The sequence below is a fragment of the Orycteropus afer genome, unplaced genomic scaffold (assembly GCF_000298275.1).
Source record: "Orycteropus afer afer isolate SDZICR_OR568_19922 unplaced genomic scaffold, OryAfe1.0 scaffold00107, whole genome shotgun sequence".
Lineage (NCBI taxonomy): Eukaryota > Metazoa > Chordata > Mammalia > Tubulidentata > Orycteropodidae > Orycteropus > Orycteropus afer.
In genome coordinates this window covers 2,624,892-2,652,364 of record NW_006921694.1, presented here as the reverse complement: position 1 = coordinate 2,652,364, position 27,473 = coordinate 2,624,892, and the positions used below count along the sequence as shown (strand labels likewise).

The 27,473-nt window shown below is 37.0% G+C and overlaps 1 protein-coding gene across 1 annotated transcript in view; it reads left to right on the top strand.

Moving 5' to 3' along the window:
• Positions 1 to 27,473, top strand: part of AP3B1 (adaptor related protein complex 3 subunit beta 1) — a 452,161-nt gene that overhangs the window by 228,443 nt on the left and 196,245 nt on the right. The window contains exons 9-13 of the mRNA XM_007943446.1: positions 5,724 to 5,821; positions 7,742 to 7,796; positions 7,883 to 7,954; positions 22,627 to 22,689; positions 25,326 to 25,458. Coding sequence (XP_007941637.1) covers positions 5,724 to 5,821; positions 7,742 to 7,796; positions 7,883 to 7,954; positions 22,627 to 22,689; positions 25,326 to 25,458 — 421 coding nt within the window. The remainder of the gene's footprint in view (positions 1 to 5,723; positions 5,822 to 7,741; positions 7,797 to 7,882; positions 7,955 to 22,626; positions 22,690 to 25,325; positions 25,459 to 27,473) is intronic.

Here is a 27,473-nt window from a genome sequence, read left to right as displayed (position 1 = left end):
GCAATCTACTTCCATAGTGATACTGCCTCGGAAACCCAAGGAGGGGTTGCTATGAGTCGGGTCCGACTCGACAGCACATAACAACAACAACATCAAATGGCTGATAATTGTGACCATTTCTTCATGTATTTGTTGGCCATCTGAATGTCCCCTTTGGTGAAGTGTCTGTTCATGTCTTCTGCCCATATTTTAATTGGATTGTTTGTCTTTTTGTTGTTAAGGTGTTGAAGTTTTCTATAAATTCTAGAAATAAGTCCCTTGTCAGATAATGTCATTGGCAATTTTTTTTTTTTTTTCCCAATCTATAGGTTCTCTTTTGACTCTCTTGGAGAAGTCTTTGGAATCACATAAAAATTTAAAGTTTAAAAGGTTTTATTCATCTGCTTTATTTTCTGCTCTTTGGGCATTTTGGGTTATGCTTGATAGTCTGTTTATGCCATGTATTAGGGCCTGTAAATTTGACCCTAGTTTTTCCTTGAGGAACTTTATAGTTCTAGGTTTCACATTTAAGTCATTGATCCATCTGAAGTTCATTTTTGTGTATGGCATGAGGTACAAATCTTGTTTCATTTTTCTGCAAATGGATATCCAGTTTTGCCAGCATCGTTTGTTAAACAGAAAATCTCTTCCCCATTGACTGGATTTCAGCCCTTTGTACACATCAGCTGGCCATAGATCAATGGTTCTATTTCTGGGTTCTCAATTCTATTCCATTGGTCTGTGTATCTGTTGTACCAATACCAGGCAGTTTTGACTGTGGCTATATAGTAGGTTTGGAGATCTGGGAGTGTGAGACCTCCTACCTTGTTCTTCTTCAATAGTGCTTTTCTTATCCAAGGTCTCTTTCCTTTCCCTATAAAGTTAGTGATTGGTTTTTCCATATCCTTAAAGAATGTTGATGGGATCTGGATTGGGATTGCATTGAATATATAGATTGCTTTGGGCAGAATTGACATTTTCACAGTGTTCATTCTTCCTATCCATGAGCATGGTATGTTCTTCCATTTATTATAGATCCCTTACAGTTTCTTGAAGTAGTCTTTTGTAGTTTTCTTTGTACATCTTTTTTGTCCCTGGTAAGATTTATTCTCAAGTATTTGTGTCTAAGGTATTTGACCGCTAACTAGAAGGCTGGCAGTTCAAACCCACCAGCCACTCCTCGGAAGGAAGATTGGGTGATCTACTTCCATAGTGATAACACCTCGGAAACCCAAGGAGCGGCCACTGTGAATTAGATCTGACCTGACAGTAGTGAGTATTGTAAATGGTATTGATTTCCTTATTTCTTTTTCAACAATTTCTTTGCTAGTTTAGAAGAATCCCAACTATTTTTGTATGTTGATCTTGTATCCTGCTGCTATGCTAAATTTCTCGATTAGTTCCAGTAGTTTTTTTCCTGAGTCTCTTGAGTTTTCTATGTATAGGATCATATCATCAGCAAACAGGGATAGTTTTACTTCTTACCAATGTGGATGCTTTTGATTTCCCTTTCTTGCCTGATTGCCCTGGTTAGGACTTCCAATACAGTGTTGAATAGAAGTGCTAATAGAGGGCATCCTTGACTACTTCCTGTTTACAAGGGGAATAGTTTCACTCTTTCTCCATTGAAAATGCCTAGTGCCTAAGGCATTTAATCAGAAGGCTGGCGGTTCAAACCCTCCAGCCACTTCTCGGAAGGAAGGTTGGGCAATCTACTTCCATAGTGATATTGCCTCAGAAACCCAAGGAGGGGTTGCTGTGAGTTGGATTCAACTCCACAGCAGTGTTTGGCTTGGTTTTGCATATATGCCCTTTATTATGTTGTGAAATGTCCCTTCTATTCCTATTTTGCTGGGAGTTTTTATCTGAAATGGGTGTTGGATTTTATCAAATGTCTTTTCTACATCGATTGATATGATCATGTGGTTCTTTTCCTTTGTTTTATTTATGTGATGGATGACTTTGATTGTTTTTCTAATGTTGAGCCATCCTTGCATACTTGGTATGAACCCCAGTTGGTCATGTTGTTGTTGTTCGTTGTTACGTGCCATCGAATCAGACCTGATTCATAGTGACCCCTCCTTGGGTTTCCGAGGCAGTATCGCTACGGAAGTAGATTGCCCAACCTTCCTGCCAAGGAGTGGCTGGTAAGTTTGAACCGCCAGCCTTCTGGTAATTAGCTGTCAAGTGCCTTAGGCACTGTGCTACCAGAGCTCCCCCACTTAGTCATAGTGTATTATTTTTTTTAATATATGTTGGAATCTATTGTCTAGGATTTTGTTGAAGATTTCAACTGCTAACCAGAAGGCTGGCGGTTCAAACCTACCAGACACTCCTCAGAAGGAAGGTTGGGCAATCTCTTTCCATAGCGATACTGCCTTGGAAACCCAAGGAGGGGTCGCTCTGAGTCAGATCCAACTCGACAGCACATAACAGAAACAGCAACATTCATGAGGCATATTGGTCTGTAGTTTTCCTTTTTAGTGATATCTTTGCCTGGTTTTGGTATATTGTGGTAGTTAAGGTTGTGTGTCAACTTGGCTGGGCCTGGTAGAGTGGCTGGGCAGCTGGATGTCTTCCCCATAATAAGACTGGTAATCAGCTCCATGGTGGAATCTTTTGTGAACAGCTGAGCAGCTGCCTTAGGGATGTGGTCTGCTTCCTGTATATGTGGAGAAGCCTTGGGGAACAGTCTGTAGCTTATGGCATGATTGGACCCTGCATGTAGCTGTGTCATTGTTCAACAGCCTGCCATGCTTTGCCGACCTTGGGAGTTTAGGTGGACTTGAATTAGTGCCCTGCCATGTGGTTTGGTAACATCGGCACTGTGCCATTTTATTTGTCAACCTTGGGCTTGTTAGCCTCAGCAGCCAGTAGCTGTCTGAGTGAAGAGATGCCTCTAGCTCCAGGGGGCTGGGAGCAAGAGGCAGAGCTAAAGCCCAAGGTCAAGGGGCTCTCACACAGCTCCTAGAGCCTGGCACTTTGACCTCAGATTTCTAGTCTCCCAAACTGTAAGAGAATAAACTCCTGTTTTTTCAAGCCATCTCATTTGTGGTATATTCTTGTCAGAGCGGCACTAGGTAACCAGAACATACTTGTATGATATTCTTGATGTCATCTCACATTTCTGTCATTGGAATACAGTGTGTCAACTTTGTTCTTCAGGTGGTCTCTAAATTTGGGTGGGATATAATTAAGGTCATATTTTGGCTCTCCTGGACTTGTTTTAATTGTCTTCAGCTTCAGTCTGAACTTGCATATAAGCAATTGATCGTCTTTTCCACAGTCAGCTCCCGGCCTTGTTTTGGTTGAAGATAATGAGCTTCGTCTCTTCTTTTTCACAGATGTAGTCAATCTGATTCCTGTGTATTCTGTCTAGGGAGGTGCATGTGTGTAGCTGCCATTTTTACATTGTTAAAACATGGTATTTGCAATGAGTAAGTCTCTGGTATTGCAAAATTCTGTCATGTAATCTCTGGCATCATTTTTGCCACCAAGGGCATATTTTCCAATTACTGGTGATTCTTCTTTATTTCCAACTTTTGCATTCCAATCACCAGTAATAAACAATACATCTTGATGCATATTTGGCCAATTTCAGATTGCAGAAGTTGGTGAAAATCAATTTATTCATCTTTGGCTTTAGTGGTGGTTGTGTATATTTGAATAATACTCATATTGACTGGTCTTCCTTTTAGACGTATGAATATTATCCTATCACTGGCAGCATTATACTTCAGGACAGATCTTGAAACATTCTTTGTGATTATGAATGCAACACCATTCCTTTTAAATTTGTTATTCCCAGCAATAGTAGATCATATGATTGTCTGATTCAAAATGGCCCAAACCAGTCCATTTCAGTTTACTAATGCCTAGAATATCAATCTTCATGCATTCCATTTCATTTTTGACACTGCCAGTTTTCCTAGATTTGTATTTTGTCCTTTCCATATTGCAATTATTCATGGACATTTTCAGTTGTTTCATCCCATTTTGAGTCATGCCATATCAGGAAATGGAAGTCCCAACTGCTTCACTCCATCCACATCATTAAGGTTGACTCTTCTTTGGGGCAGTGTAGTGCTCAAGGCATTTGACTGCTAACCAGAAGGCTGGCAGTTCAAACCAACCAGCCACTTCTCGGAAAGAAGGTTGGGCAATCTATTTCCATAGAGTTACTGCCTCAGAAACCCAAGGAGGGGTCATTATGAGTCGAATTGACTCAATGGCAGTGAGTTTGTCTTTTTATTCTGCTTTGAGGAGGCAGCCCTTCCCCAGTAGTATTTTGAGTGCCTTCCAACCTGTGAGTCTCATTTTCCATTATTATACCAGGCAGTGTTTCCGGACTATTCATAAAGGTTTCCAGTAATACATCAGACAGGGTTTCACTGCTACTCATACGGTTTTCACTAGTCATTTCTTTGAGGAGTGGATGGCTCCTTTCTTCTGTATCTGTCTTAGTTTGGAACCTCTGCTGAAACCTGTCTACCATAGGTGACCCTGCTGGTATTTGAAATACCATTGGCATAGCCTCCAGCCTCACAGCAACACCCAAGCCACCCCAGTACGATAAACTAACAGGTGAATGGTGGATTCCACCTTGAGCCAGTCATTTAACATCCCAAACCACTGAGGTCTGCTGGCATCCTCTAAAAGCTAGGAGAGGAATGAATGGTTTTTCCAGAAGGAACAAGTCTGCCAACATGTTCATTTTGGACTTTTGGCCTCCTGAATTTTGAGAAAGTACGTTCCTGTGTTTAACCTATCTAGTTTGGAGCAATTTGTTGTGGTTGCCCTAGGAAACTGATAAACCCTTACCAAAGAAAGTAGATGTTAAATGATTGGTTTAAACACAGGGATGTACTTTCTAACAATTCAGGAGGCCAGAAATCCAAAATGAAGATTTTGACAGAGTTGGTTCCTTCTGGAAAACCATTCCATGCTTCTAGCTTTTGGAGCTTGCCAACAGTCCTTGATGTTCTTGATGTTTAGATCTATCACTCCAATCCTACAATCTTTGCCTCCATCTTTATACCAGTGTCTTCTTTGTGTATGTGTTTGTATTTACCTCTTATAAGAACACCAATTGCATTTAGAATGCAACCTAATCCAGTATAACCTTATCACAGTTATTACCCACGTGCAAAGATATTTCCAAATAAGGTCACGTTTTGAGGTTCTGAGTTGAGGTGGGTTTTGCAGGACAATGTTCCACCCATGAGGAACTCTGGTGGCTTAGTGAGTAAGGCATTTGACTGATAATCAGAAGGTTGGAGATTCAAACCCACCAGCCACTCTGTGGGAGGAAGACTGGGCAATCTACTGTAAAGATTTACCACCTTGGAAACCCAAAGGGGTTCTCTGTGAGTTGGAATCAACATGATGACAGTGAGTTTTTTTTTTTTTTTTTAATTCCACCTCTAGGGACCCCTGGTGTGTCAGTGGTTCAAACCTATCAGCTGCTCTCCAGGAGGAAGATGAGGCAGTCTGCTTCCATTAAGATTTATAGCTTTGGAAACCCTATGGGGCACTTCTCCTCTGTCCTGTAAGGTTGCTATGAATCAGAATCAATGGCACTGGGTTTGGTTTTAGTTTTTATTCAACCCACTACAGAGAATAATAACATATTTCATTTTATTTCACAGGAATTTTGTAGGGGTTACAGGAAGATATATTTAAGAATGTGTTTTGAAACTGTGCCTAATGTTCATAGTTTCTTGTTTCTGTGCTTTATCTTTTAGGTGGTTATGGCAGTAGCTCAGCTCTATTGGCACATATCACCAAAATCTGAAGCTGGCATTATTTCTAAGTCACTAGTGCGTTTACTTCGTAGCAATAGGTAGGTTATGATTTTATATATGCATTTCATTTTATGTTTCCCCCCCAAAAATGGTTGAACAAATCTTTCAGTCGTTTATTATGTGCTTCTTGACTGTATTTTAACTGTCAATAAGATCTTATACTTGAGGGTCATCATAATAGTCTTTTATAAAATTTATCTCAAACTTAATGATAAATGTTGAAGTTTTAAAAAAAAAAAAAGAAGAAGAGAAAAAACTTAAAATTCAAAGAGCTTGAAACTATTCTGTGGCCTATTATCTATATAGTAGTATATGCTATCAACAGTGGTAGCCTAGTCTAAGTGTCTGATATTTCCAGGTATGACAGTAATGATGTCTGTGAGTTCTGGTAAATCAGGAATCATTGGAAAAGTGCACTGATGTATCGTCATTGATTTACTCAGTTTATTGTATATGATTTTATGTGAAGCAATTGATACCTTAAACTATGTAGTTGAAAAAATTGCTGCCTTCTATAAAGTGGAAATATTTATTTACTGTTGTTTGCTCTGTTTTAAAAGAGAACTATATTCAATGGCAGTGGCTTTTATATTCTTAATAACTACTCATTGGAAATGAATGCATGCTCTTTTAATTTCTGATGGATAGATAGACAGATGCTTAGAAAGAATACTCATTTCTTCAATTTTAACTTGCCATCATTCTGTTCAGGGCAGCAGTTCCAAAGACCATCTGTTGAGTTCCTTTGAAATATAATTTCAAGGTTTGAGATTAGTTTTTTGTCTTGTTTTATTTTGTGTTGAAGAATTCATCTTTGTTTTAACTGTTTAGCTTATCATGGATCTTTTGCAATAATGATCACTTTTTAATTAACAATGGAATTCTCTGCTTCTGCTAACAGGATAATTATATATAAAGATATATATTCATTTTTTGTCCCTAGCTACTCTTAAGTGCAATGGCTTTAACCTTTGACTGGCTTTTGCCATCCCTTGGTGACTGTTGTTGCTGTTAGGTGCCCGTCGAGTTGGTTCTGACTCATTGTGACCCTGTGTACAAAAGAACAAAATACTGTGCAATCCTGTGCCAGCCTCACAATGCTTCCTATACCTGCAGAAATAGTGTCTCACTGCTATTCATAAGGTTTTTGCTGGCCGATTCTTTGAGAAGTGGATGGCCCCTTCCCTCTTCCGAGTTTGTCTTACTCTGGAAGCTCTGCTAAAACCTGTCCACCATGGGTGTCCCTGCTGATATTGAAATACCGGTGGCATAGCCTCCAGCCTCACAACAACACGCAAGCCACCACAGTATGACAAACTGACTGACAAGTGGTGGCCCTTGTTGGCTAGTGAGATGCTATTTCCTGTGTGTTCCTATTCTTTCCTGTCATTATACATGGCCATTCTTTTCCCTTTTCTCAGTTTAGTGATTTTTCTTTTTTACTGCTAGTTCAAGAAATACCAGAATGATCTGGAATGTGTCATCGCAAGAATCTTTATACCTTATTTAATTTTTTCTTTGTTTCTTAGGTATTTTGGTATAAAAATAACATCAGTGCTTTTTAATTTGACTGGGGCGGAATTGAGTGACAGAATGAATCCTCTGATCTGTTTATATTAATGCTGTAGTCATATTTACCTCATTAGCCCTACAGGTACCTCCCTTGCTTGTGCTTAGATTCATTTCATACCTTACACATACAGTGTTAAACAACGTTATGAAATTTATTTTAATTTCTTCTCATGATAAATAATACCTAATTTATTAGTAGTTTATAGGGCAACAATTTTTAAGAAGAAGACATAAGTATCTAAGATTTATTAAAACTTTTTGATATTTCATTGAAGAGTTCCATTCAATAAAATTTATTGCTGATTCTTTTTCTTTAATGTACTGTTTACTAAAAAGATTATTTTATTGGAAAATATGCTCAGCGAAACTTCTTTTTTCATTCTTAGGGAGGTGCAGTATATTGTCCTACAGAATATAGCAACTATGTCAATTCAAAGAAAGGTATGTCCATTGTGAGCACATAATTTAAGAGAAGAATGAAATGTTACTACCAAAAATTTATTTATATGTTTGTTTTTGTAATCTAGGGTATGTTTGAACCCTATCTGAAGAGTTTCTATGTGAGATCAACTGACCCAACTATGATCAAGACCCTGAAGGTGTGTGTGCTTATGTTTTGTGGATCTGTAACACATTTGCTTTAAAGAGCAATTGTTAAAATGTCTAGCATTTGCACAGTGGAGTCTTGCTTTTTTAAAAATGTAGATGCGTTTGAGAATGTTCTTTATACTTCCCATACTATATTATCATACACTAGTTATTCATATTGACCATGCCTGTGAGTACTGAAGAAGACAGACATGTAAATAGAGATAATCAGTCCTGTGCTTCCTGTGGAAAAACTTAAAGGCCAACTAATTCTCTGGAATAGTCAGAAAAGACTTTTGTGGAAAAGGTGATATTTGGATGGTCTTAAAAGAATAGCATTTTTATAAATTTTTTTTGTTGTTATTTGGTAGGTTGACAGATTGGGAGATTGGACACGTGGGAGTAGCAGAAAGCAGTCTGTGCTAACACAAGGAATTATGAAAGATTGTTGTGTTTAGGAAAGATAACCATGGCCTACTGTGTAGTTAGCAATATAAAGCTACAGTAATTAAAACAGTGTGATATTTAGACAAATAAATACATGGAACAGACTAGAGATCCTGGAAACAGACCTGTGCATGTAGAAGTATAATATATAATTGAGAAGATATTTCAAACCAAAGGGAGAAAAATGGACTATTCAGTAAATAATGGAATGATTGATTATTCACATGGAAACTGAGTTTAATAGTAAGGAAATATAAGACACTCAAACTGGAGGAATATTTTACAAAATAACTTATGTATAATCTAATCATCGGGAGCCCTGGTGGCGTAGTGCCTAAGTCATTCAACTGCTAACCAGTAGGCTGGCGGTTCAAACCCACCAGCCACTCCTCAGAAGGAAGATTGGGCAGTCTACTTCCGTAGTGATACTGTGTCAGAAACCCAGGGAGGGGTCACTATGAGTCTAATTGACTCGACAGCAGTGAGTTTGTTTTTTTTAATCTAATTGTCAAAAGTATTGAGATCAAGAAGGCCACAAGAAAGACTGAGAAACTGTTTCAGACCAAAGGAGACTGAAAAGACAACTAAATAGAATGTGTGATATTTAACTAAGGAGCCCTGGTGATACAGTGGTTAAGTGCTCGGCTGCTAACTGACAGGTCAGTATTTTGAACCCTGGATTCTAGTTATACATTATTGAGACAGTGAAATTTAAGTAAGGAGGATTGGTTGGAAGTAATAATGTACATGTTAATTTCCTGATTTTATTGCTTGTAGTATAGTCTGTAGGATAATGTTCTTGTTTTTAGGAACTATACACAGAAGCACAGTCATGCATAGCTTAACGTCCACAATATTCTGTGAAATAGGACCTTACATAATTTGGACATCGTGGAAACATTGTATCATAGTCTGGCTGTACCTTTCCTTTAAGCATCTCAAAGAAGCTTCATGCCTTAGCAGTGATTGCGAGTGTGTTGAGAGGCATTCGTTTTTGTATTTGGCCCTCAACCCACGTCATTAGCAATTTTTCCATTTCTGAGATCGTTCTCTCTCACATTTTTGTTAGCCTTGTTGCTTTTAGTGGAGCCAATCCTTTAAGAGCGTGGAGAATTTTTTCTTTGTTTATGAGGATTGTTGTGATTGTCAAGTGTAACATACCTAAGTCACAAGCAATAACATTCACTGATTTTCCACCTTTGTGTTGTTCAATAACTTTTTGTTTCACTTCCAAATCGATATTTCTCCTACATCTCTTGCTGCTGCTATACTGGTTTTGGTTTTGCTGCATTTGGGAGCCATGATGCACTTCATGATAATATTTTCAAAAGAAAATTAAACAGAAAGATAGCACTATAATACTGAAGAGATGTGCAGTACACGATATTGAATGCTACACTACAGCACATACGTAAGTCAGTCACAGACATTTATTGTGACTATCAATACATGTATTATAGGTCATATATGTATTGTACCATTATATACCTGTGGTACAATTACTTGGTATACTGGAGACATAAGATATATGTATTTCTAGGGGAAAGCTGTTGTGTTTGCTACATCTCATTCTATGATTGGAATTTCTGAACTCTTATTATAACTTTATAGGAGGGACCACAGATGTATATATGGTCAGACATTGCTTGAATGGGTGTTACGTGGTGCATAAATGTATTTGGGGATGATAAATCTGGTTGGTAACTCTAATCTCAAATGGTTCATAGAAAAAGAATTCTATGTAGTAGCAATTTTTCTGTAAGTCTGAGTTTTTTTTTTTTAATTGTGAATTGGGTGAAGATTTACAGAGCAAATTCATCTTCCATACAGCAGTTCACATACCCTTTGTCTCATGACATTGACAGTAATCTCCCACAGTGCAACAGCTCCCCTCCCTCTTCCTCCCCAGAGCCACCTCTTCCTGTGTCCTTCCCTTCCATGCACTCCTGCCCCCTGAGTTGTCTCCTTGTGCATAAACAGCCCTTCTATTTTCCCATGATTATTCTTTCTAAGTAGTGTATCTACCTAATGTAAATGTCCAGCTCCTTTGCTTGTCTTTTGTTTGGCTGGAGCCACAGGTGTGGGTTCAATTCCAGACCTGAAGGGTACCTAGGGGCCATAGTCTCAGGAGTTCCACCAGGCTCTATCAGACCAGCAAACCTGGTCCCTTTTTTTTTTTTTTTTTATGATTTTGGGTTTTGTTCCACATTGTTCTCCCACTCTATCCAAGATTTCCTACATAGATCCCCCTCTGAGTGGTTGACAGTGGTAGCAGGGCACTATCTAGTTCTTCTGGTCTCATAGTCATATAGGCTGAGGAGTACATGGTATACCTTTCCCTTGGACTAATTATTCCATGCTTCCTTGGTTTTCTTCATTCTTTGCTCTGGACGAGGAGAGACCCATCGTTGGATCTATAATGGCCGCTTGCAAGCTTTTAAGATCCCAGTCACTACACACGAAAGTAGGATGTGGAACAGTGTTTTTGTGTACTATGTTATGCCGTTGAGCTTGATGTCCCCTGCAATCATGGTTTCAAGCCCACAGGTCCAGCTATTTGTTCCCTCTAGGTACAGGTCCAGCTATTTGTTCCCTCTAGGTATCTGGCTGTGGCCAAGAAGTGACTACACCTTGTCCCTTGTCAGCTCTTCTATGTACCTAGAAATTCTTCAAACATACAAATACATTTGTAGAAATACTGTCTGCCAACCCTGTATGTGGTCATGGGCACACTCCCCCCTGCATAGACATACCTAATCATTCAGCCTGTCCACCCATCTATCCACCCGTAGATCAATATTTGCCATCACTGACAGTGCAGTACTTTATGTGCGAAAGGGTTCAGCTTTGTTGTCTGTACCTCCCATGCACCTCTCTGTCTTCCTCTCCCTCAATAACACTGTGTTGATCGCTCACATTTGGTACATTGCCCTTCTTGTTACCCAAATCAATACTTGTCTCTACCTGTCTAACAGTGTTCCCTCCCTTTCCCTCCCACCCGTGGTAACCAATAAAGAAAATTTCCTTCCATATATAAACCTTTCCTCGACTTTTTACAATAACGGACTAATACAATATTTGTCCTTCTATGATTGACTTATTTCACTCAGAATAATGGCCTCCAAGTTTATCCAAATTATGTGGTGTTTTACAAATTCTATGTTATTCCTTAGGGCTGCATAGTATTCCATTGTGTGTATATAACATAGTTTGATTATCTATTCTGCTGTTAATGGGCACCTAGGCTGTTTCCATCTTTTTGCTATTGTGAATAGTGCTGCAGTGAACATGGGTGTGCATATATCTGTTCTTGTCCTGGTAGTTTGAGATTGTTTTAAAGAAAATTGTACAAAATATTAAAATAATCTCATTAAAATAAAATAAAAAGTCAGGCTATATAATTTGGGAGGAAATATTCCCAGTATATACATTTGACACATGGCTTGTGTCCAGAATATATAAAGAATTTCTGAAATTCAATAATGAAAAGATTTAAAAAATGGTGGGAAAATTTATACAGTTTGTTCAAAAGATTTATCTAAATAGCCAAAACACTTTTGAAAGATGCTAGGCATCATTACCCACCCAAGCCATTGAGTGAATTCCAACTCATAGCACCTCTTAAGGACAGAGCTTCCACATAGGGTTTTCAAAGTTGTAAATATTTACAGAAGTAGACTTCCTCATCTTTCTCTCACATAGTGGCTGGTGGTTTCGAATCACCTTTATTCATAAAAGCCCCCCCCCCCGGAAATAACTTAAATGTCCATTGGTATAGATAAATGGAATGTGGTACAGTCATGTAATGGAATAAAAATTAGTGCCTAAGGCACTTGACTGCTCACCAGAAGGCTGGCGGTTCAAACCCAACAGCCACTCCTCGGAAGGAAGGTTGGGCAATCCTACTTCCGTAGTGATACTGCCTCGGAAACCCAAAGAGGGGTCGCTATGAGTCGGGGCCGACTCGACAGCAAACAACAACAACAACAACAATATAAAAGAATGAAGCTATGTGCTCAACATCATGGCTTAATCTCAAAAACATGCTAAGCAGAATGAACTAGTGTAGTGCAATAATAGGTCCAACTCCACAGCACATAACAATAACAACAACAGTGCAATAATAAATGAGAGTACATACTTTCATTTTTTTTCTTACATAAAATTCAACAACAGGCAAAACTAATATATGTTTGATAGAAATTAGGATATTGGTTACTTCTGTGGAAGGAATTGACAGGAAAGGGCCATAGGAAGTCTTTCGGGTAATTTTCTTTGGTTAATAGTCAAGTCAGTGTGAATACATTTGTTAAAATTCCTCAGTGTCAACTTAAGACTTCTATATATTCTCATCTCTAAATTTTTTAAAGTTTGATTTAATTTTATAAAACAAATATAAAAATTCTATGTATGTGTATTTGTAGGTATGTTTGCATGTGATATGAGCATAGAGAAAAATATGGATGCATACAAACTAGAATGTGAACATTATGGTGGGTCACTGACAGGCAGTCGATTGAAAAAGAAACAGATACAACTAAAATTGTTCCTCTTTTTCCCTTATGAATATCTCTTTATTGCAAGATCTGTTGAAAAACTCTCCTTTCTTTTTGTTACCTAATTGTGTTGGTTTGAACATCTAGTACAATGTTGAGTGTGTTGTTGTTTGTTGTTATGTGCTGTTAGTCATCTCCAGCTCATAACGACCTTATGAACAACAGCACAAAACATTGCCTGGTCCTGTGCCAGCCTCACAATCCCTACTGTACCTGAGCCCAGTGCTGTACCCAGTGTCAATCCATCCTGTTGAAGACCTTCCCTTTTGCATTGACCCTCTATCCTTCTCCAACATGACCAAAGTAGGTGAGATGAAGTCTGGCCATTCTTTCTTCCAAGGAGCACTCTGGCTGCACTTCATCCAGGACAGATTGTTAGTTCTTTTAGCAGTCCAAGGTACTTCACCAACACCACAACTTAAAAGCATGAACTCTTCTGTGTTCCTTATTCATTGTCCAGCTCTCATATGCATATGAGGTAAGGGAAAATACCATTGCTTGTATTAGGTGCATCTTAGTGTTCAAGAAGATATCTTTGTTCTTCAGTGCTTGAAAGAGGTCTTTTGCAAACAGATTTGCCCAATGCAATACATCGTCTGATGTCTTGATTGCTGCTACCATTGGTGTTGATTGTAGAAGCAAATAATACAAAGTCTTTAACAACTTCAATCTTTTCTCCATTTATCTTGGTGATGCTAATTGGTTCAGTTGTAAGGATTTTTGTTTTCTTTATATTGAAGTGTAATCCATACTGCAGACTGTGGTCTTTAATCTCCATCAGTAAGTGCTCCAAGTCATCCTCTCTTTCAGTAAGCAAAGTTGTGTTGTCTGTTAATGAATCATCCTCCAGTCGTGATACCACATTCTTTTTCATATAGTCTGGGTTCTTGAATTATTTGCTCAGCATACAGATTGAGTAAGTATGGCGAAAGGATACAGTCCTGACATGCTCCCTTCCTGATTTTAAACCATACAGTATCCCCTTGTTCTGTTTGAATGACAGCCTCTTGGTTTATGTACAGGTTTCTCATGAGTACAATTAAATGTTCTAGAATTCCCATTCTTCTCAATGTTATTTATTATGATCCACACAATCAAATGCCTTTCCATAGTCAATAAAACACAAGTAAACACCTTTCTGGTATTCTTTGTTTTGAGCCAAGATCCATCTGACATCAGCTATGATATCCTCATTATACATCCCCTTCTGAATCCAGTTTGCATTTCTGGAAATTCTCTGTCAATATACTGCTGCAACTGTTATTGAATTATCTTCACTTAAGATTTTACTTGTGGGTGATACATACTTGCATATGATACTGTTCAATAATTTCCACATTCAGTAGAATCACCTTTCTTTGGAATAGGTACATACAGATCTCTTCCAATCAGTTGGCCAGGCAGCTGTCTTCCAAATCTCTTGGCATAGCCTAGTGAGTGCCTTCAGTTTGGCATCTGTTTTTTCAAACAACTCATTGGGTATTCCGTCAATACCTGGAGCCTTGTTTTTCGCCATTTCCTTCAGTGCAGCTTCAACTTCTTCCTTTGTTACCATTGGTTCGTGATTATATGCCACCTCCTGAAATGATCATCTACCAGTTCTTTTCAGTACAGTGACTCTGTGTATTCCATCCATCTTCTTTAGATATGTCCTGCATCATTCAACACATTGCCCATGGAATCATTGTATATTGCAATTCGAGGCTTAAATTTTTTCCTCAGTTCTTGCAGCTTGAGAAATACTGAGCATGGTGTTCCATTTTGGTTTTCTAACTCCAGGTCTTGGCACATTTCATTGTAATTATTGACTTTTGTCTTCTCGAGCTGCTCTTTGAAATCTTCTGTTCAGCTCTTTTATCTTGTCGATTCTTCCAATTGCTTTAGCTACTCTCCGTTTAAGGGCAAGTTTCAACGTGTTGTCTAACATCTATTTTGGTCTTTTCTTCCTTTCCTTTCTTTTTAATGACTTGCTTTTTTTGTGGATGATGTTCCTGCTGTCATCCCACAATTCCTCTGGTTTTCAGTCATTGGTGTTCAGTGCATCAAATCTCTTCTTCAGATGGTCTTTAAATTCAGGAGGGATATAATCAAAGTCATGTTTTGTCTCTCGTTGACTTGTTTTAATTGTCTTCAGCTTCAGCTTAAACTTGCATATGAGCTATTGATGGTCTGTTCCACAATCAGTTCCTGGCCTTGTTTTGACTGAATATACTGAGCTTCTCCATCACCTCTTGCCACAGATGTAGTCAGTCTGATTCCTGTGTAAACCGTCTGGAGAAGTCCAAGTGTATAGCCGACGTTTGTGTTGTTGTAAAAAGATGCTTGCGATGAGTAAGTCATTGGTATTGCAAAATTCTATCATGCGATCTCAAGCTTTATTTCTATCACTAAGGCCATATTTCTCAACTACCTGTGATACTTCATTTCCAACTTTTGCAATCCAATCACCATTGGGAATTAGCACATCTTGATTGCATGTTTAGTCAATTTCAGACTGCAGAAATTTGTAAAAATCTTTCATTTCCTCATCTTTGGCTTTGGTGGTTGGTGCGTAAATTTGAATAATAGTAGTATTAACTGGCCTCCTCGGCATATGTATATTAACCTATTACTGACAGCATTATACTTCAGGATAGATCTTGATACATTCTTAGTGATGATGAATCCCATGCCGTTCTTCTTCAATTTGTCATTCCTGACATAGTAGATCATCTGATTTAAAATGGCCAAATCCAGTCCATTTCAGCTAACTAGTGCCTGGGATAGTAATCTTTATGTGTTCCATTTCATTTTAACAGCTTCCAGTTTTCCTAGATTCATACTTCGTACATTCTGTGTTCTGATTATTAATGGATGTCTGCAGCCATTTCTTCTCATCTTGATACCTGCCACATCAGCCAGTGGAGGTCCCGAAAGCTTTACTCTGTCCACATCATTAAGGTCAGCTCTACTCTGAGGAGGAAGCTGTTCTCCAGTTGTATTTTGAGTGCCTTCCCAACCTGAGGGGCTCATCTTCCTGCACTGTATTACACGGTGTTTCAGGGCTATTTGTAAAGTTTTCCAGTAATATATCAGACAGTGTTTCACTGCTATTCATAAGGTTTTCACTGGCCAATTCTTTGAGAAATGGATGGCCTCTTCCTTCTTCTGAGTCTATCTTAGTCTGGAAGCTCCCCTGAACCCTGTTCACCATGGGTAACCCTGCAGGCATTTGAAGCACCAGTGGCATAATCTCCAGCCTCACAGCAACACTCAAGTCTCCATAGTACAACAAACTGACAGACAAGTTTGTCTGTCTTAGCTGTTCCAAACTTCTCCATTCATTTCCTGGTGTCCCCAGCCTGCTTGCTTTCCCAGCCTGCCCTGGGGCATGCCACACAAACACTCATCTTCCACTGGTTTCTGCAGCCTGCCTCCAAGGCACTCCACACACACAAGCACCTGCCTTCCACTGGTTCCAGGCTGGCTTACTGCAGCCTGCCCCCAGGAGATTGTATAGGTTTTTTGTTATTCCTTTCTTATGTATTTGGTAGAATGTTGAGTGTAAGGGGTGAGATAGAAATTTTTATCTTATCCCTAAACTTAAGGAAGAAAGTATTCATTCCTCACCCATAATATGTTAGTTGTCATGTGTTCATGGATGCTTGTTGTCAGAGTGACAAAATTTTTCTTTCTGTTCTTGCTGTGCTGAAAATCTTTTTCATGAATGTGAGTTGAATGTTTTTAGATGTTCTCTCTGCATCAATTGATAGGATCTTTTTTTTTTTTTTTTTTGCCTGCCTTATTTTATTAATGTTGTGAATTACACTCATAGATTTTCACATGGGAAATTAACCTTGTATTCCTAGAATGAGCTTCATTTGGTCAAGATATGGTGATTGCTGGATTTCATTTGCCGATTTTTTTTGTTTTTAATTTTAGAATAGTTGTAGATCAGAAAAGTTGTCAGAATATTAGAGAGTTCCTGCATATTCCACACCCAATTTCCCTTACTGTCAACTGATTTCCTAACATTTTGTTAAGGACTTTTGTGGCTGTATTCATGAGGAACATATTGGTCTTTAGTTTTCTTTTCTTGTATTGTCTTTGTTTGCTTTTGGTATCAGATATTGCCAGATACATTTAAAAAATGGGGAAATGATTCCCTGTTTTCTCCAGGAGATTGTATAGGTTTTTCATTATTCCTTTCTTAAATATTTGGTAGAATTCACAAATAAAGCCGTCTGGGTCTAGAGTTTTATTTTTTTTGAGGGGAAAGTATTTTTATTATGATTTCAATTTCTTAAATAGATACAGGACAACTCAGATTTTCTATTTTTTCTTTGTATCGGTGTTTATGCTTTGTGTCTTTCAATAAATTTGTCCAGTTAATATAAGCTGTTGAGTTCATTGGCATAAAAGTGTTGTTAGGTGCCATCAAGTTGGTTCCGACTCATAGCGACTCTGTATAACACAATGACACACTGCCTGATCCTGCAGCATCCTTACAGTCATTGTTTTGTTTGAGCCCGTTGTTGCAACCACTGTATCAGTCCATCTCATTGAAAGTCTTCCTTTTTTTCACTGATCCTCTACTTTCCAAAAAATGATGTCCTTCTCAGGGACTGGTTTTTTCTGATAACATGTCCAGAGTATGTGAGATGGAGTTTTGCCATCTGTGGTAGTGAAGGTTATGTGTCACCTTGGCTGGGCCTGCCTGGTTTTGAGTAGCTGAGCAGCTGGATGTAGTTATTCCCCAGGATGAGACTAGTAATCAACTCGATGTGGAATCTACTGGTCCAACTGGATAGCTACCTTAGGGATGTGGTCTGCTTCCAGTATATAAGAAGAAGCTTTAAGAAGCTCTCAGCAGCTTTTTGGAATGCTTGGACCCTGCATGTAGCTGGCTCTTCAGTCAGCAGGCTGCCATGTTTCTTGCCAGTCTTGAGGCTGTCTCTGGGCTTGAACTAGTTGCCTTCTGTGTTGTTTGGCAATCTTGTGACTGTGCCATTTTATTTGTCAACTTTTGTTTTGTCAGCCTCAGCAGCCAGCAGCTGCCCATGTGAAAAGATGCCTCCAGCTCTAGTGGGCTGATAGCAAGAGGCAGAGCTGAAGCTCAAGGTCAGGGAGCTTTCACCTGCCTCTAGAGCTGGCACTTTGACCTTGGACTTCCAGCCTCCTAAACTATAAGAGAATAAACAACTGTTTGTTAAAGCCACCCATTTGTCGACTAGCAACTGGGATCTTAAAAGCTTACATGCAGCCATCTAGATGCAACAACGGGTCTCTCCTTGTCCAGAGCAAAGAAGAATGAAGAAAACCAAAGATTCATGGAAACAGTTAGTCCTAGTGACTGGTACACCATGTGATCCGCAGCTTATATGACTATGAGAGCAGGAGAACTACATGGTGCCTGGCTACCACTGTCAGCCACTCGGAGGGGAATCTATGTAGGAGATCCTGGATAGAGAGGGAGAACAATGTGGAACAAAACTCAAAATCATTTGGAAAAAAAAAGGAGGGGGTGGGGATAGAGCTGATAGAGCCTGATGGACCCATTGAGACTGTGGCCCCTAGCTGCCCTTCAGGTCTGGAATTGAACCCACTCCTGTGGTTTCCAGCCAAACAAAGACAGGCATATGAGTTGAACATTTACCTGAAGTAGATACATACACTTCTTGGAGAGAACAATTGTGGGAGAAGAAGGGCTGTTTATGCACAGGGAGACAGCTCAGGGGGCAGGAGTGCATGGAGTGATGGAATACAGGGAAGAGGTAACTATGGAGAGGAAGTGGGAGGGGAGCTGTTGCATTGGGGTAAATTATAGTCAATGTCATGAGACAAAGTGTATGTGAACTGCTATATTGAAAGTGAATTTGCTCTGTAAACTTTCACCCAGATCACAATTAAAATAAAATAAAGCTACCCATTTGTGGTATCTTGTTAGAGTAGCACTAGGTAACCAAAACACCATTCTCACTTCTAAGGGACATTCTGGCTGCACTTCTTCCAAGACAGATTTATTTGTTCTTTTGGCAGTCCACAGGAGCTCTGGTGGCGTAGTGCCTAAGGTATTTGACTACTAACCAGAAGGCTGGTGGTTTAAACCCAACAGCCACTCCTCAGAAGGAAGATTGGGCAATCTACTTCTGTAGGGATACTGCCACGCAAACCCAAGGAGGGGTCACTGTGAGTCAGGTCTGACTCCATGGCACTGAGTTTGATTTTCTTTTGGTTTTGGCAGTACATGGTATATTCAGTATTCATTACCAGTACCATAATTCAAAGGCATCAAGGGTTCATAATATTTCCTTATTAGACTTTTTTTTATTTTTAAAAATTTATTATGGTTATATATATATAAAATTAGCTGTTTTAACTATTTTTAAGTATACCATTCAGTCAATAATTATATTTTATTATATTATAATTAATTATAACTCCCCATTTCTCCCTTCCCCTACACCCTAGTAATCATTGATGTACTTCTGTCTCTATGCATTTGTCTATTTTAGATGTTTCATATAAGTGGGATCGTACAATATTTGTCCTTTTGTAATTATTTCAGCATACTGTTTTCAAGGTTTGTGCATGTTGTAGTATAGTTTGTATTTGAACTTTATTTCCTTGTATGGCTGAATAATACTCCATCATATGCATATGCCAGATTTTATTCATCTGTTCATTTGTTGATGGACTTTTGGGTTGTTTCTACCTTTTGGCCATTGTGAATAATGCTGCAGTGAACATTGGTGTACAGTTATCCATTTGCGTTTCCTGCTTTCCAATTCCATCCTAGTGGAAATGAAGTGTGGTATCTCATTGTAGATTTGCATTTTCTTAATGAATAATGATGTTGATCATCTTTTCATGTGCTTATTGGCCATTTGTATTTCTTTGGTGAATGACTGTTCCTTTGCCCATTTTTTGGTTGAGTCGTTTGTTTTTTTGGTCCTTAAATTATAGATGCTTCTTACATATTCTGGGTTTTAAACACTTATCAGATATATATAGTTCCCATATTTTTTCTTCCAGTCTATAAGTTGTTTCTTTACTTTGCTGATAAGCTTTGACGCATGAAAGTTTTTAATTTTGATGAAGTCTGATTTATCTATTTTTTCTTTTGTTGATTATGTAAACTAGATCCCAAAGAGTTACCTGTATGTTTTCTTCTAAGAATTTTATGATTTTAGTGCTTACATTTAAGTCCTTGATCCATTTTGAATTAATTTTTATATATGGTGTGTCAGCATATGCTTTTATGTGTAGTATGACATTATCTGCCTTTTAATTGAAGTATTCAGACCATTTGCTTTTAAAGTAATTATTGATATTAATAAGTTTGTATCTACATCTTATGTTTTGTTTTCTGTGTGTCGCATCTGTTCTTGGTTGTCTTTTTCTTGCCTTTTTCAGATTTATTGAATAATTTATGTGAGTAAAAATGTGAATTACTTAAGCAAACTTAATATAGTTAAACTTTTAGTTGCATGGTTCTTTTTTTTAAAATTGTGATTTGTGTGAAAGTTTACAGAGCAAATTCACTTTCCATACAGCAGTTCACATACACTTTGTCGCATGACATAGTCTACAATTTACCACAGTGCAACAGCTCCCCTCCCACTTACTCCCCATAGTTACCTCTTCCCTGTGTCTGTCCCTTCATATGCTCCTGCCCCCTGAGGTGTCTCCCTGTGCATACACAGCCCTTCTATTCTCCCATGATTGTTCTCTCCAAGGAGTGTGTCTTACTCAGGTAAATGTTCACTTCATATGCCTGTCTTTTGTTTGGCAGAGGAGTGGGTTCAATTCCAGGCCTGAAGAGCCGCTAGGGGCCATAGTCTCAGTGGTTCCATCAGGCTTTATCAGACCAGCAAACCTGGTCCCCTTTTTTTTTTTTTTTTTTTTTCTCCTTTGAGTTTTGTTCCACAATGTTCTCGCATTCTATCCAGGATCTCCTATGTAGATTCCTCCTCTGAGTGGTTGACAGTGAGTGGTGGCCGGACAGCACCTAGTTCTTCTGGTCTCATAGTTGTATAGGCTGAGGATTGCATGATATACCAGTTGCTTGGACTAATTGTTTCCAAGAATCTTTGGTTTTCTTCGTTCTTCTTTGCTCTGGATGAGGAGAGACCCATTGTTGCATCTAGATGGCCACTTGCAAGGTTTTAAGATCCCAGTTACTTCTCGCCAAAGTAGGATGTGGAACAATGTTTTTGTGTAGCATGTTATGCCAATTGAGCTTGATGTCCCCTGTGACTATGGTCCCAAGCCCACAGGCCCAACTGCTTACTCCCTCTGGGTAGCTGGCTATGGCCAAGAAGCGTCTACAACCTTATCCCTTGTCAGGGCTACTATACACCTGGAAATTCTTATGGAACATACCAATGTACTTATAGATACATTGTCTACCAACCCTATACAGTTGTATGGTTCTTACATATATAAATCCAGAAGTGAGAATTAAAATTTTTAAATATTTGGGATGGTAGGATACAGGAGAAGAAATAAAGAAAATTCATAGGTACCTAGAAGATGGAGGTATTACATAGAGGGCAAATGATTTTCCAATTTTATTAATAAAAGTAGCTTAAATTGTTTAAATTAATTAGATGTAAATTGTAAAGTTGGGACAAATAATTAGAGAAGCTGATCATGCAAATTGGGCCCCACAGCATTAGTCCTGTGTTTTATTCTACTAGTTTTGTGGTTTTAGTTCATATATTTATGTCCTTGATGCATTTTGTGTTAGTTTTCATGTATGGTGTGAGGAATAGGATTCAACTTCAGTCTTTTGCATGTGGAAATCCTACCATCCCAAATATTTAGACATTTTAATTTTCTGTCCTGGATTTATATGTATATAAGAATGTGCCATCCAAGGCACAACTATTAGTCTCTATTCACCTGAAGCAACAGAGGAAGAAGGGGAGTCAGGAATAGAAGGAGGAAGTAGACTGTGTGACTAATTACCTCCATGAACAAAAGCTTCCTTTGACATGAGGCCAGAAGAACTGAATGGTGCCCGGCTACCACTACTGAAATTCTGATCAAATGTTCTGTAGGAGAATCTTGATAAAAAGTGGGGAAATGCAGAGCAGAATTTCAAATTCTAATTGATTCTAGACTTTCTGGAGCCATGGAGGATAGATGAACCCCTGAAACTGTTGCCCTGAGATAATCTTTAAATCAAAAATATCTCCTGATGCCTGCCTAAGACTGAACAGTAATTTGGCTTAACTAGTAACAGAAGTCTGCCTTGGCCATTATGCTCTTTTAAGAACTGTCTATATAGGATCAAATTGACAACAACTTCAAAGATTCGATAGGAACTTTATGGAACAGTAAGTTTCTGTTAATGAGGAGAAGAACTCAGAAAAGGAAATTGAGAGTGGTTACACAGCTTAAAGTATGTAATCGGTGTCACTAAATTGTACATGTAGAAACTGTTGAATAGGTGTATGTTTTGCTTTGAATGTTCTCAACAACAACAAAGTAAATGAAATTTTATTTGTAGACAGTAGGAGCCAGATTAAGCTCACCTGAAGGGTAGAATGCCACATTTGTGACCATGTTTTTTTTTAATAAACTGAAATTACCTTTATATTTTATGCTCAGCCTTTATTAAATGTACCATTAAAAAAAAAATTACTGTGGTAAAATATATGTAACACAAAAATTCTCTCTTTTCTCTACCGTAGCTTGAAATTCTGACAAACTTGGCAAATGAAGCCAATATATCAACTCTTCTTCGAGAATTTCAGGTTTGTATACAAGGCTAATTATAAAATAACTTCTAAAGCATATGTTAATCTTAAGGTGAAGATGCATTTTTATCAATTTAGAAATATAAATGAAACAGCAACTGGGGACAAAATTGACAACTATAAGAAATGTGTAAGATTTTAAAAGTAAACATTAACTCCTAATTTATTATTGAAGGGAAATGTAATAGAATTTCTATTCATGTTTTGAAAGAATTTGACAGACTTTTTATACCTGTCCTCCTTGTTAGAAATGATGCTAGTGGTACAGATTCCATCTCGTACTGTCTTCAACACAAGTTCTTTCTGTATTCTGAACTCATGAAAGTGGCTTAATTTCTTACCTGGTTTTCCCTGTTTGATTTGCCTATCACTGTTTTAGTCCCTGTCCCTTAACCTTATGTTTAACTGGGGGACTAGGGAGGTGGGGAGAAGGACAGCTTAAAATTGCCATGCCATGATTTTTGTTTGTTTGTTTTCATTTGATTTGTTGCTGATGGATGAGGTGCCTCCCACTTCCATACCCATCATAAATGGTATTTAAAAATTACCTCATGGACATTATGCTTTTTTTTTTGGAAGGAAGGGAAATAGCTAATGTTTATTGAATACTTTCTTTCATACCTTTCATTAGTTCACTAGATGTACCTGGTGTAACTTTAACAGTTCCAGCAGATCTTACAGTGTTGGCATTGGACATGTTTGCTGATTATCTCCAGTAGGGCATTATGCCTATTGTGATAGAAAGGTCAGCTCTGAAAACTTAGAGGTGGAACACAGCAGTAGGAAACCTCATAACAATATTAAGAGTTTTACATTCCATCAGTAATTTTCTGAATAAAAATATACCACATTCCACATACTAATCACAGGGAGAGTTTTTTATCAACCCCCAACTTTTATAAATTTAGTTTATTTTGTTACCATAATCTTTATGAATGCCCATGTTATATATCTTTTTAGCTATACAGATACTATGTTTCTGTTTAGCTATGTGATTTTATACACAATTTTGAATATTACTGCATCCTCATAATTTATCATTTCATAACTGGATTGCTGTATTTTCATGGTGTATTTTTTCTAGGAAAATTCCTTGTGAAATTGGAATATGTCACAAATACCCACTCATCTTGTCTTCTTATGCCAGAAAAGATAGTGTCTCAATTCAGTAAATCACAACTCTAAAACATTGCTTGAATTTTATTTATTTTTTTTATTCTTACAGTTTTTTTTTCCTCCTATTGTCCTGTGTAATCTCTTTGCTTTTTTCAACTTATTCCAAGTCTGGAATCTCATGTAATTTTATGGATTTGTTTAGGTGGACAGAGGTGACACACCAGACTTGTTTCAGAATACTCATGACCTAGTCATTATATTTAATATCAAGATATTTAATAAAGTCCATTTTTTACCCAAACTTATTTATGTCTTTATATATCATGTTCATAGTAGTGTACCATTTGCTTACAATAATAACTTTGAGAAAAATAGCGACTATTTCTAAAGATTCATACATGTATAGTAAGTATATAATAAAATATATATGTAAGTTTTCTTTTTTAATTGAGAAGTTACTTTTGGTGTTCCCTACATAGAACTAAGAGAGTTTAATTGTTTAGTTTCATTCCTTCAGCATTTAATTACCTTCTTTGTACCATTTTCACTAACTTTGTGTATTTTTTAGATAATCTCAGATTTTCTTCTCTATTTGTCACTTAGGCAAGATTTAAATGTGTATTTCTTTTTGCATTTTAGATAACATGTGTTACTTACACATTATGTACTTCTCATTTAAGGTTGGGAATATTTTTTAAAACTTTAGTTGAAAATAGGATTTTAAAAGTGAAAATATAAATATATATACTAAATGTACATTAATTTTTATAAACAATGAAAACTTAGTTTTTAAATTAGGAAAGTTTTAACCAAAATAAAATTCTCTAAAATTATAAATTTTGGAAAGATTTTTTAACTTTCTGTTGTTAAATCAATGATTTATTTCTTTTGTTATTAATTTGTGTATACATATATTTCACAGTTTGTTTTAAAGCAAACTTTTAAAGAAAACTTACTATGAAAGTATGATATTTTGTTACATATTGAATGATTCTAAAGTCTTTGTTGAAATTCTGCTCACTGTAGCTCCTATTACAGTTTTACTACCACTTGGATGCCATTTTGAAAATAAAACGTTTGTCAGTAGCATATTGGTCCGTTTTCTTCTCTTCTCCCAAGTTTTAGATGTAGTGTCTCTGAAAAAGAGATCCCTTCTTTTGTAGATTCACAGATGCTGCTGGTTAAATGGACTGAAACCTCCAAAGAGAGAGTTCTCATCATCTCCTTCAACCTTGCACTTAAACTAATTGCTGTCTTTGGGTGACTGCTCCCCACTATCTATTTTGGAGTCACAAGCCACTGTGGCCACAGATGATTGAACGTTGCTTGAAAATGTGCCTGTTCTATAGACACGTTCTTTAAGTAAAAATCAAAATCAAATTAAGCTGAGCCATCATTGTGCCTATAGATGAGAAAATTATTTATTCTAAAATGCTTATATATTGGCAAAGATTGGGTCTTTTTATTCACTTGATAGTACCAATTTGTAAACTAACTGAAATGATATTATTTTTTAGACCTATGTGAAAAGCCAGGATAAACAGTTTGCAGCAGCCACTATTCAGACTATAGGCAGGTGTGCAACCAATATCTCAGAAGTTACTGACACCTGCCTCAATGGCCTCGTGTGTCTACTGTCCAACAGGGATGGTAAGTCCACAGTGTCATTTTATTTTCAAGTAATCTATCATTTGAATATTCTAAGGTATGATCTGCAAGTTGTAACATTTTTTTTAACATTACATTTTCGTTTTCCGATATATTAGCAGTTTGATCCAAGTGAGTAGCATTTTATCTTCGAAATACACACATATAAACACATTATAAAAGTAATTAAATAATTGGCAAAAAATATTTGTCCTCCCTACATACACCTATGACAGTGTAATTTGTTTATTTTACTTCACAGTTTATTCAATGTTATTGTACCCTTTCCACAAAGTTCTATTTTTACTACTTTTTCATGGTATGTAAGTCATGTGTAATATTGGTTCACCTGCAGAGGGTGCTAAAAGCAGGCAAATGACATGGAACAGTACCTAGATCAAAAGTATGTTAAATGTGTACCTTCAAAGTTTTTTTACCCCAAAGTCTACCTACTAATTTTATATTCAACACTAACTGGAGTTAAAGTCATTAATTTGGAGGAGTTTCATGTTTTTAGGTGAAATGATACTTAAATAGTCTGCAAAACTGGAGACATAACATCCCATAACACCTCTGATCAAGATTTCACACTGTTTTGTAGTTAAATGTCAGTTATTGCTATGGATATAGCTTTTGAACAAATGAGACCATTTTCAAAAAGAAGAAAAAATGGATACACTTTTACCTTAAATGCAATTTATTTAGAGGAATTTTATTGTAATTGTACTTTTGATTTAAAAAGAATCTTGTTAGGAAAAAAAGTGATCTATATAAAATCATTGAAATTATTGTGGTATTCTAAATACAATTCTGTCATGTGACACATACACAGGAATATATGACATACCAACCATAAGATGGAACATAACAAAATTGATTACTTTTTATATTTTATTTGAAATACAACTTTTCACTACAGTAGCCCTGTGACACTTAATTATCTATTCTCACATGTAGATCTCTTAAAATTGTCGTATTGTTGTCAGTACTTTTGATTTAAAACATTAAAGTAAAATATATATCAAATAACATTGATCTTTATTATGAACATAAAATGACAGACTTTCACTTGTAAGCTCAAAATACTATGTTGGACAGAAAACACTTTTCAAAATGTCATATTAAAACTCTGAATTAGTGACAACAAAAGTTACCAAAGAAATAGATTTTTAAAATAACTTGACCATGAAAGGTCACTAGGGGTGATAGGATGATAAATGCCATCCATTTTATCTGTAGCATTCTTTTTGTATCTATTTCTATGTCACACTTTAAAATATGACTTTAAAAATGTTGTATTTTTCTGTATCTTTAATAATGGCTTCTATTTGACTAAGTAAAATATGCTCCTTGGGAAAGAATTTCCAGAACATTGAAGATTATGAACCAAGGTATGCCAGGGTAATTTTTCTTTTAAAATTTAATTTCATGCGTAAAGCACCAGAAATTACTTAGAATGCTGATTAGTTCTTCCAAATACAAATAAATTCAAGGTTTCTCAATTTTAATTTTGAGCCTTTATCTAATGTAAAATTTTCAAACTGTGGGTTTTAAAGCAATTATTTCTACTTCAGCTTTGTAGAACACTAATTTAATTTTAAAAAAATATTTTTTATTAACTTTGATCGAAAAGATGAATATTCTCCCCCTGTAGCACTTTTAAGGGAACAATAGATTGTTTTATAATTAGATAATGAAAAACTACTATCTATAATCATCCTTAAAATGTAGGAGGATTTACTGATTTAAAGTCTGATATTTTAAGTTTAGACTTTTGTTTTTAGTTAATCTTAACTCTTCATAACCATGGGGTTTTATCTTCTGTTTGAATATTTATAAACTTAAAATTATTTATAAGCTTAAAGTTGTTGAGGAGACACAGCGGCAAACATCCATTAATCGAAACATGAAATGTACGAAGTATGAATCTAAGAAAATTGGAAGTTGTCAAAAATGAAATGGAACGCATAAAGATTGATATCCTAGGCATTGTTGTTGTTGTTGTTGTTAAGTGCCGT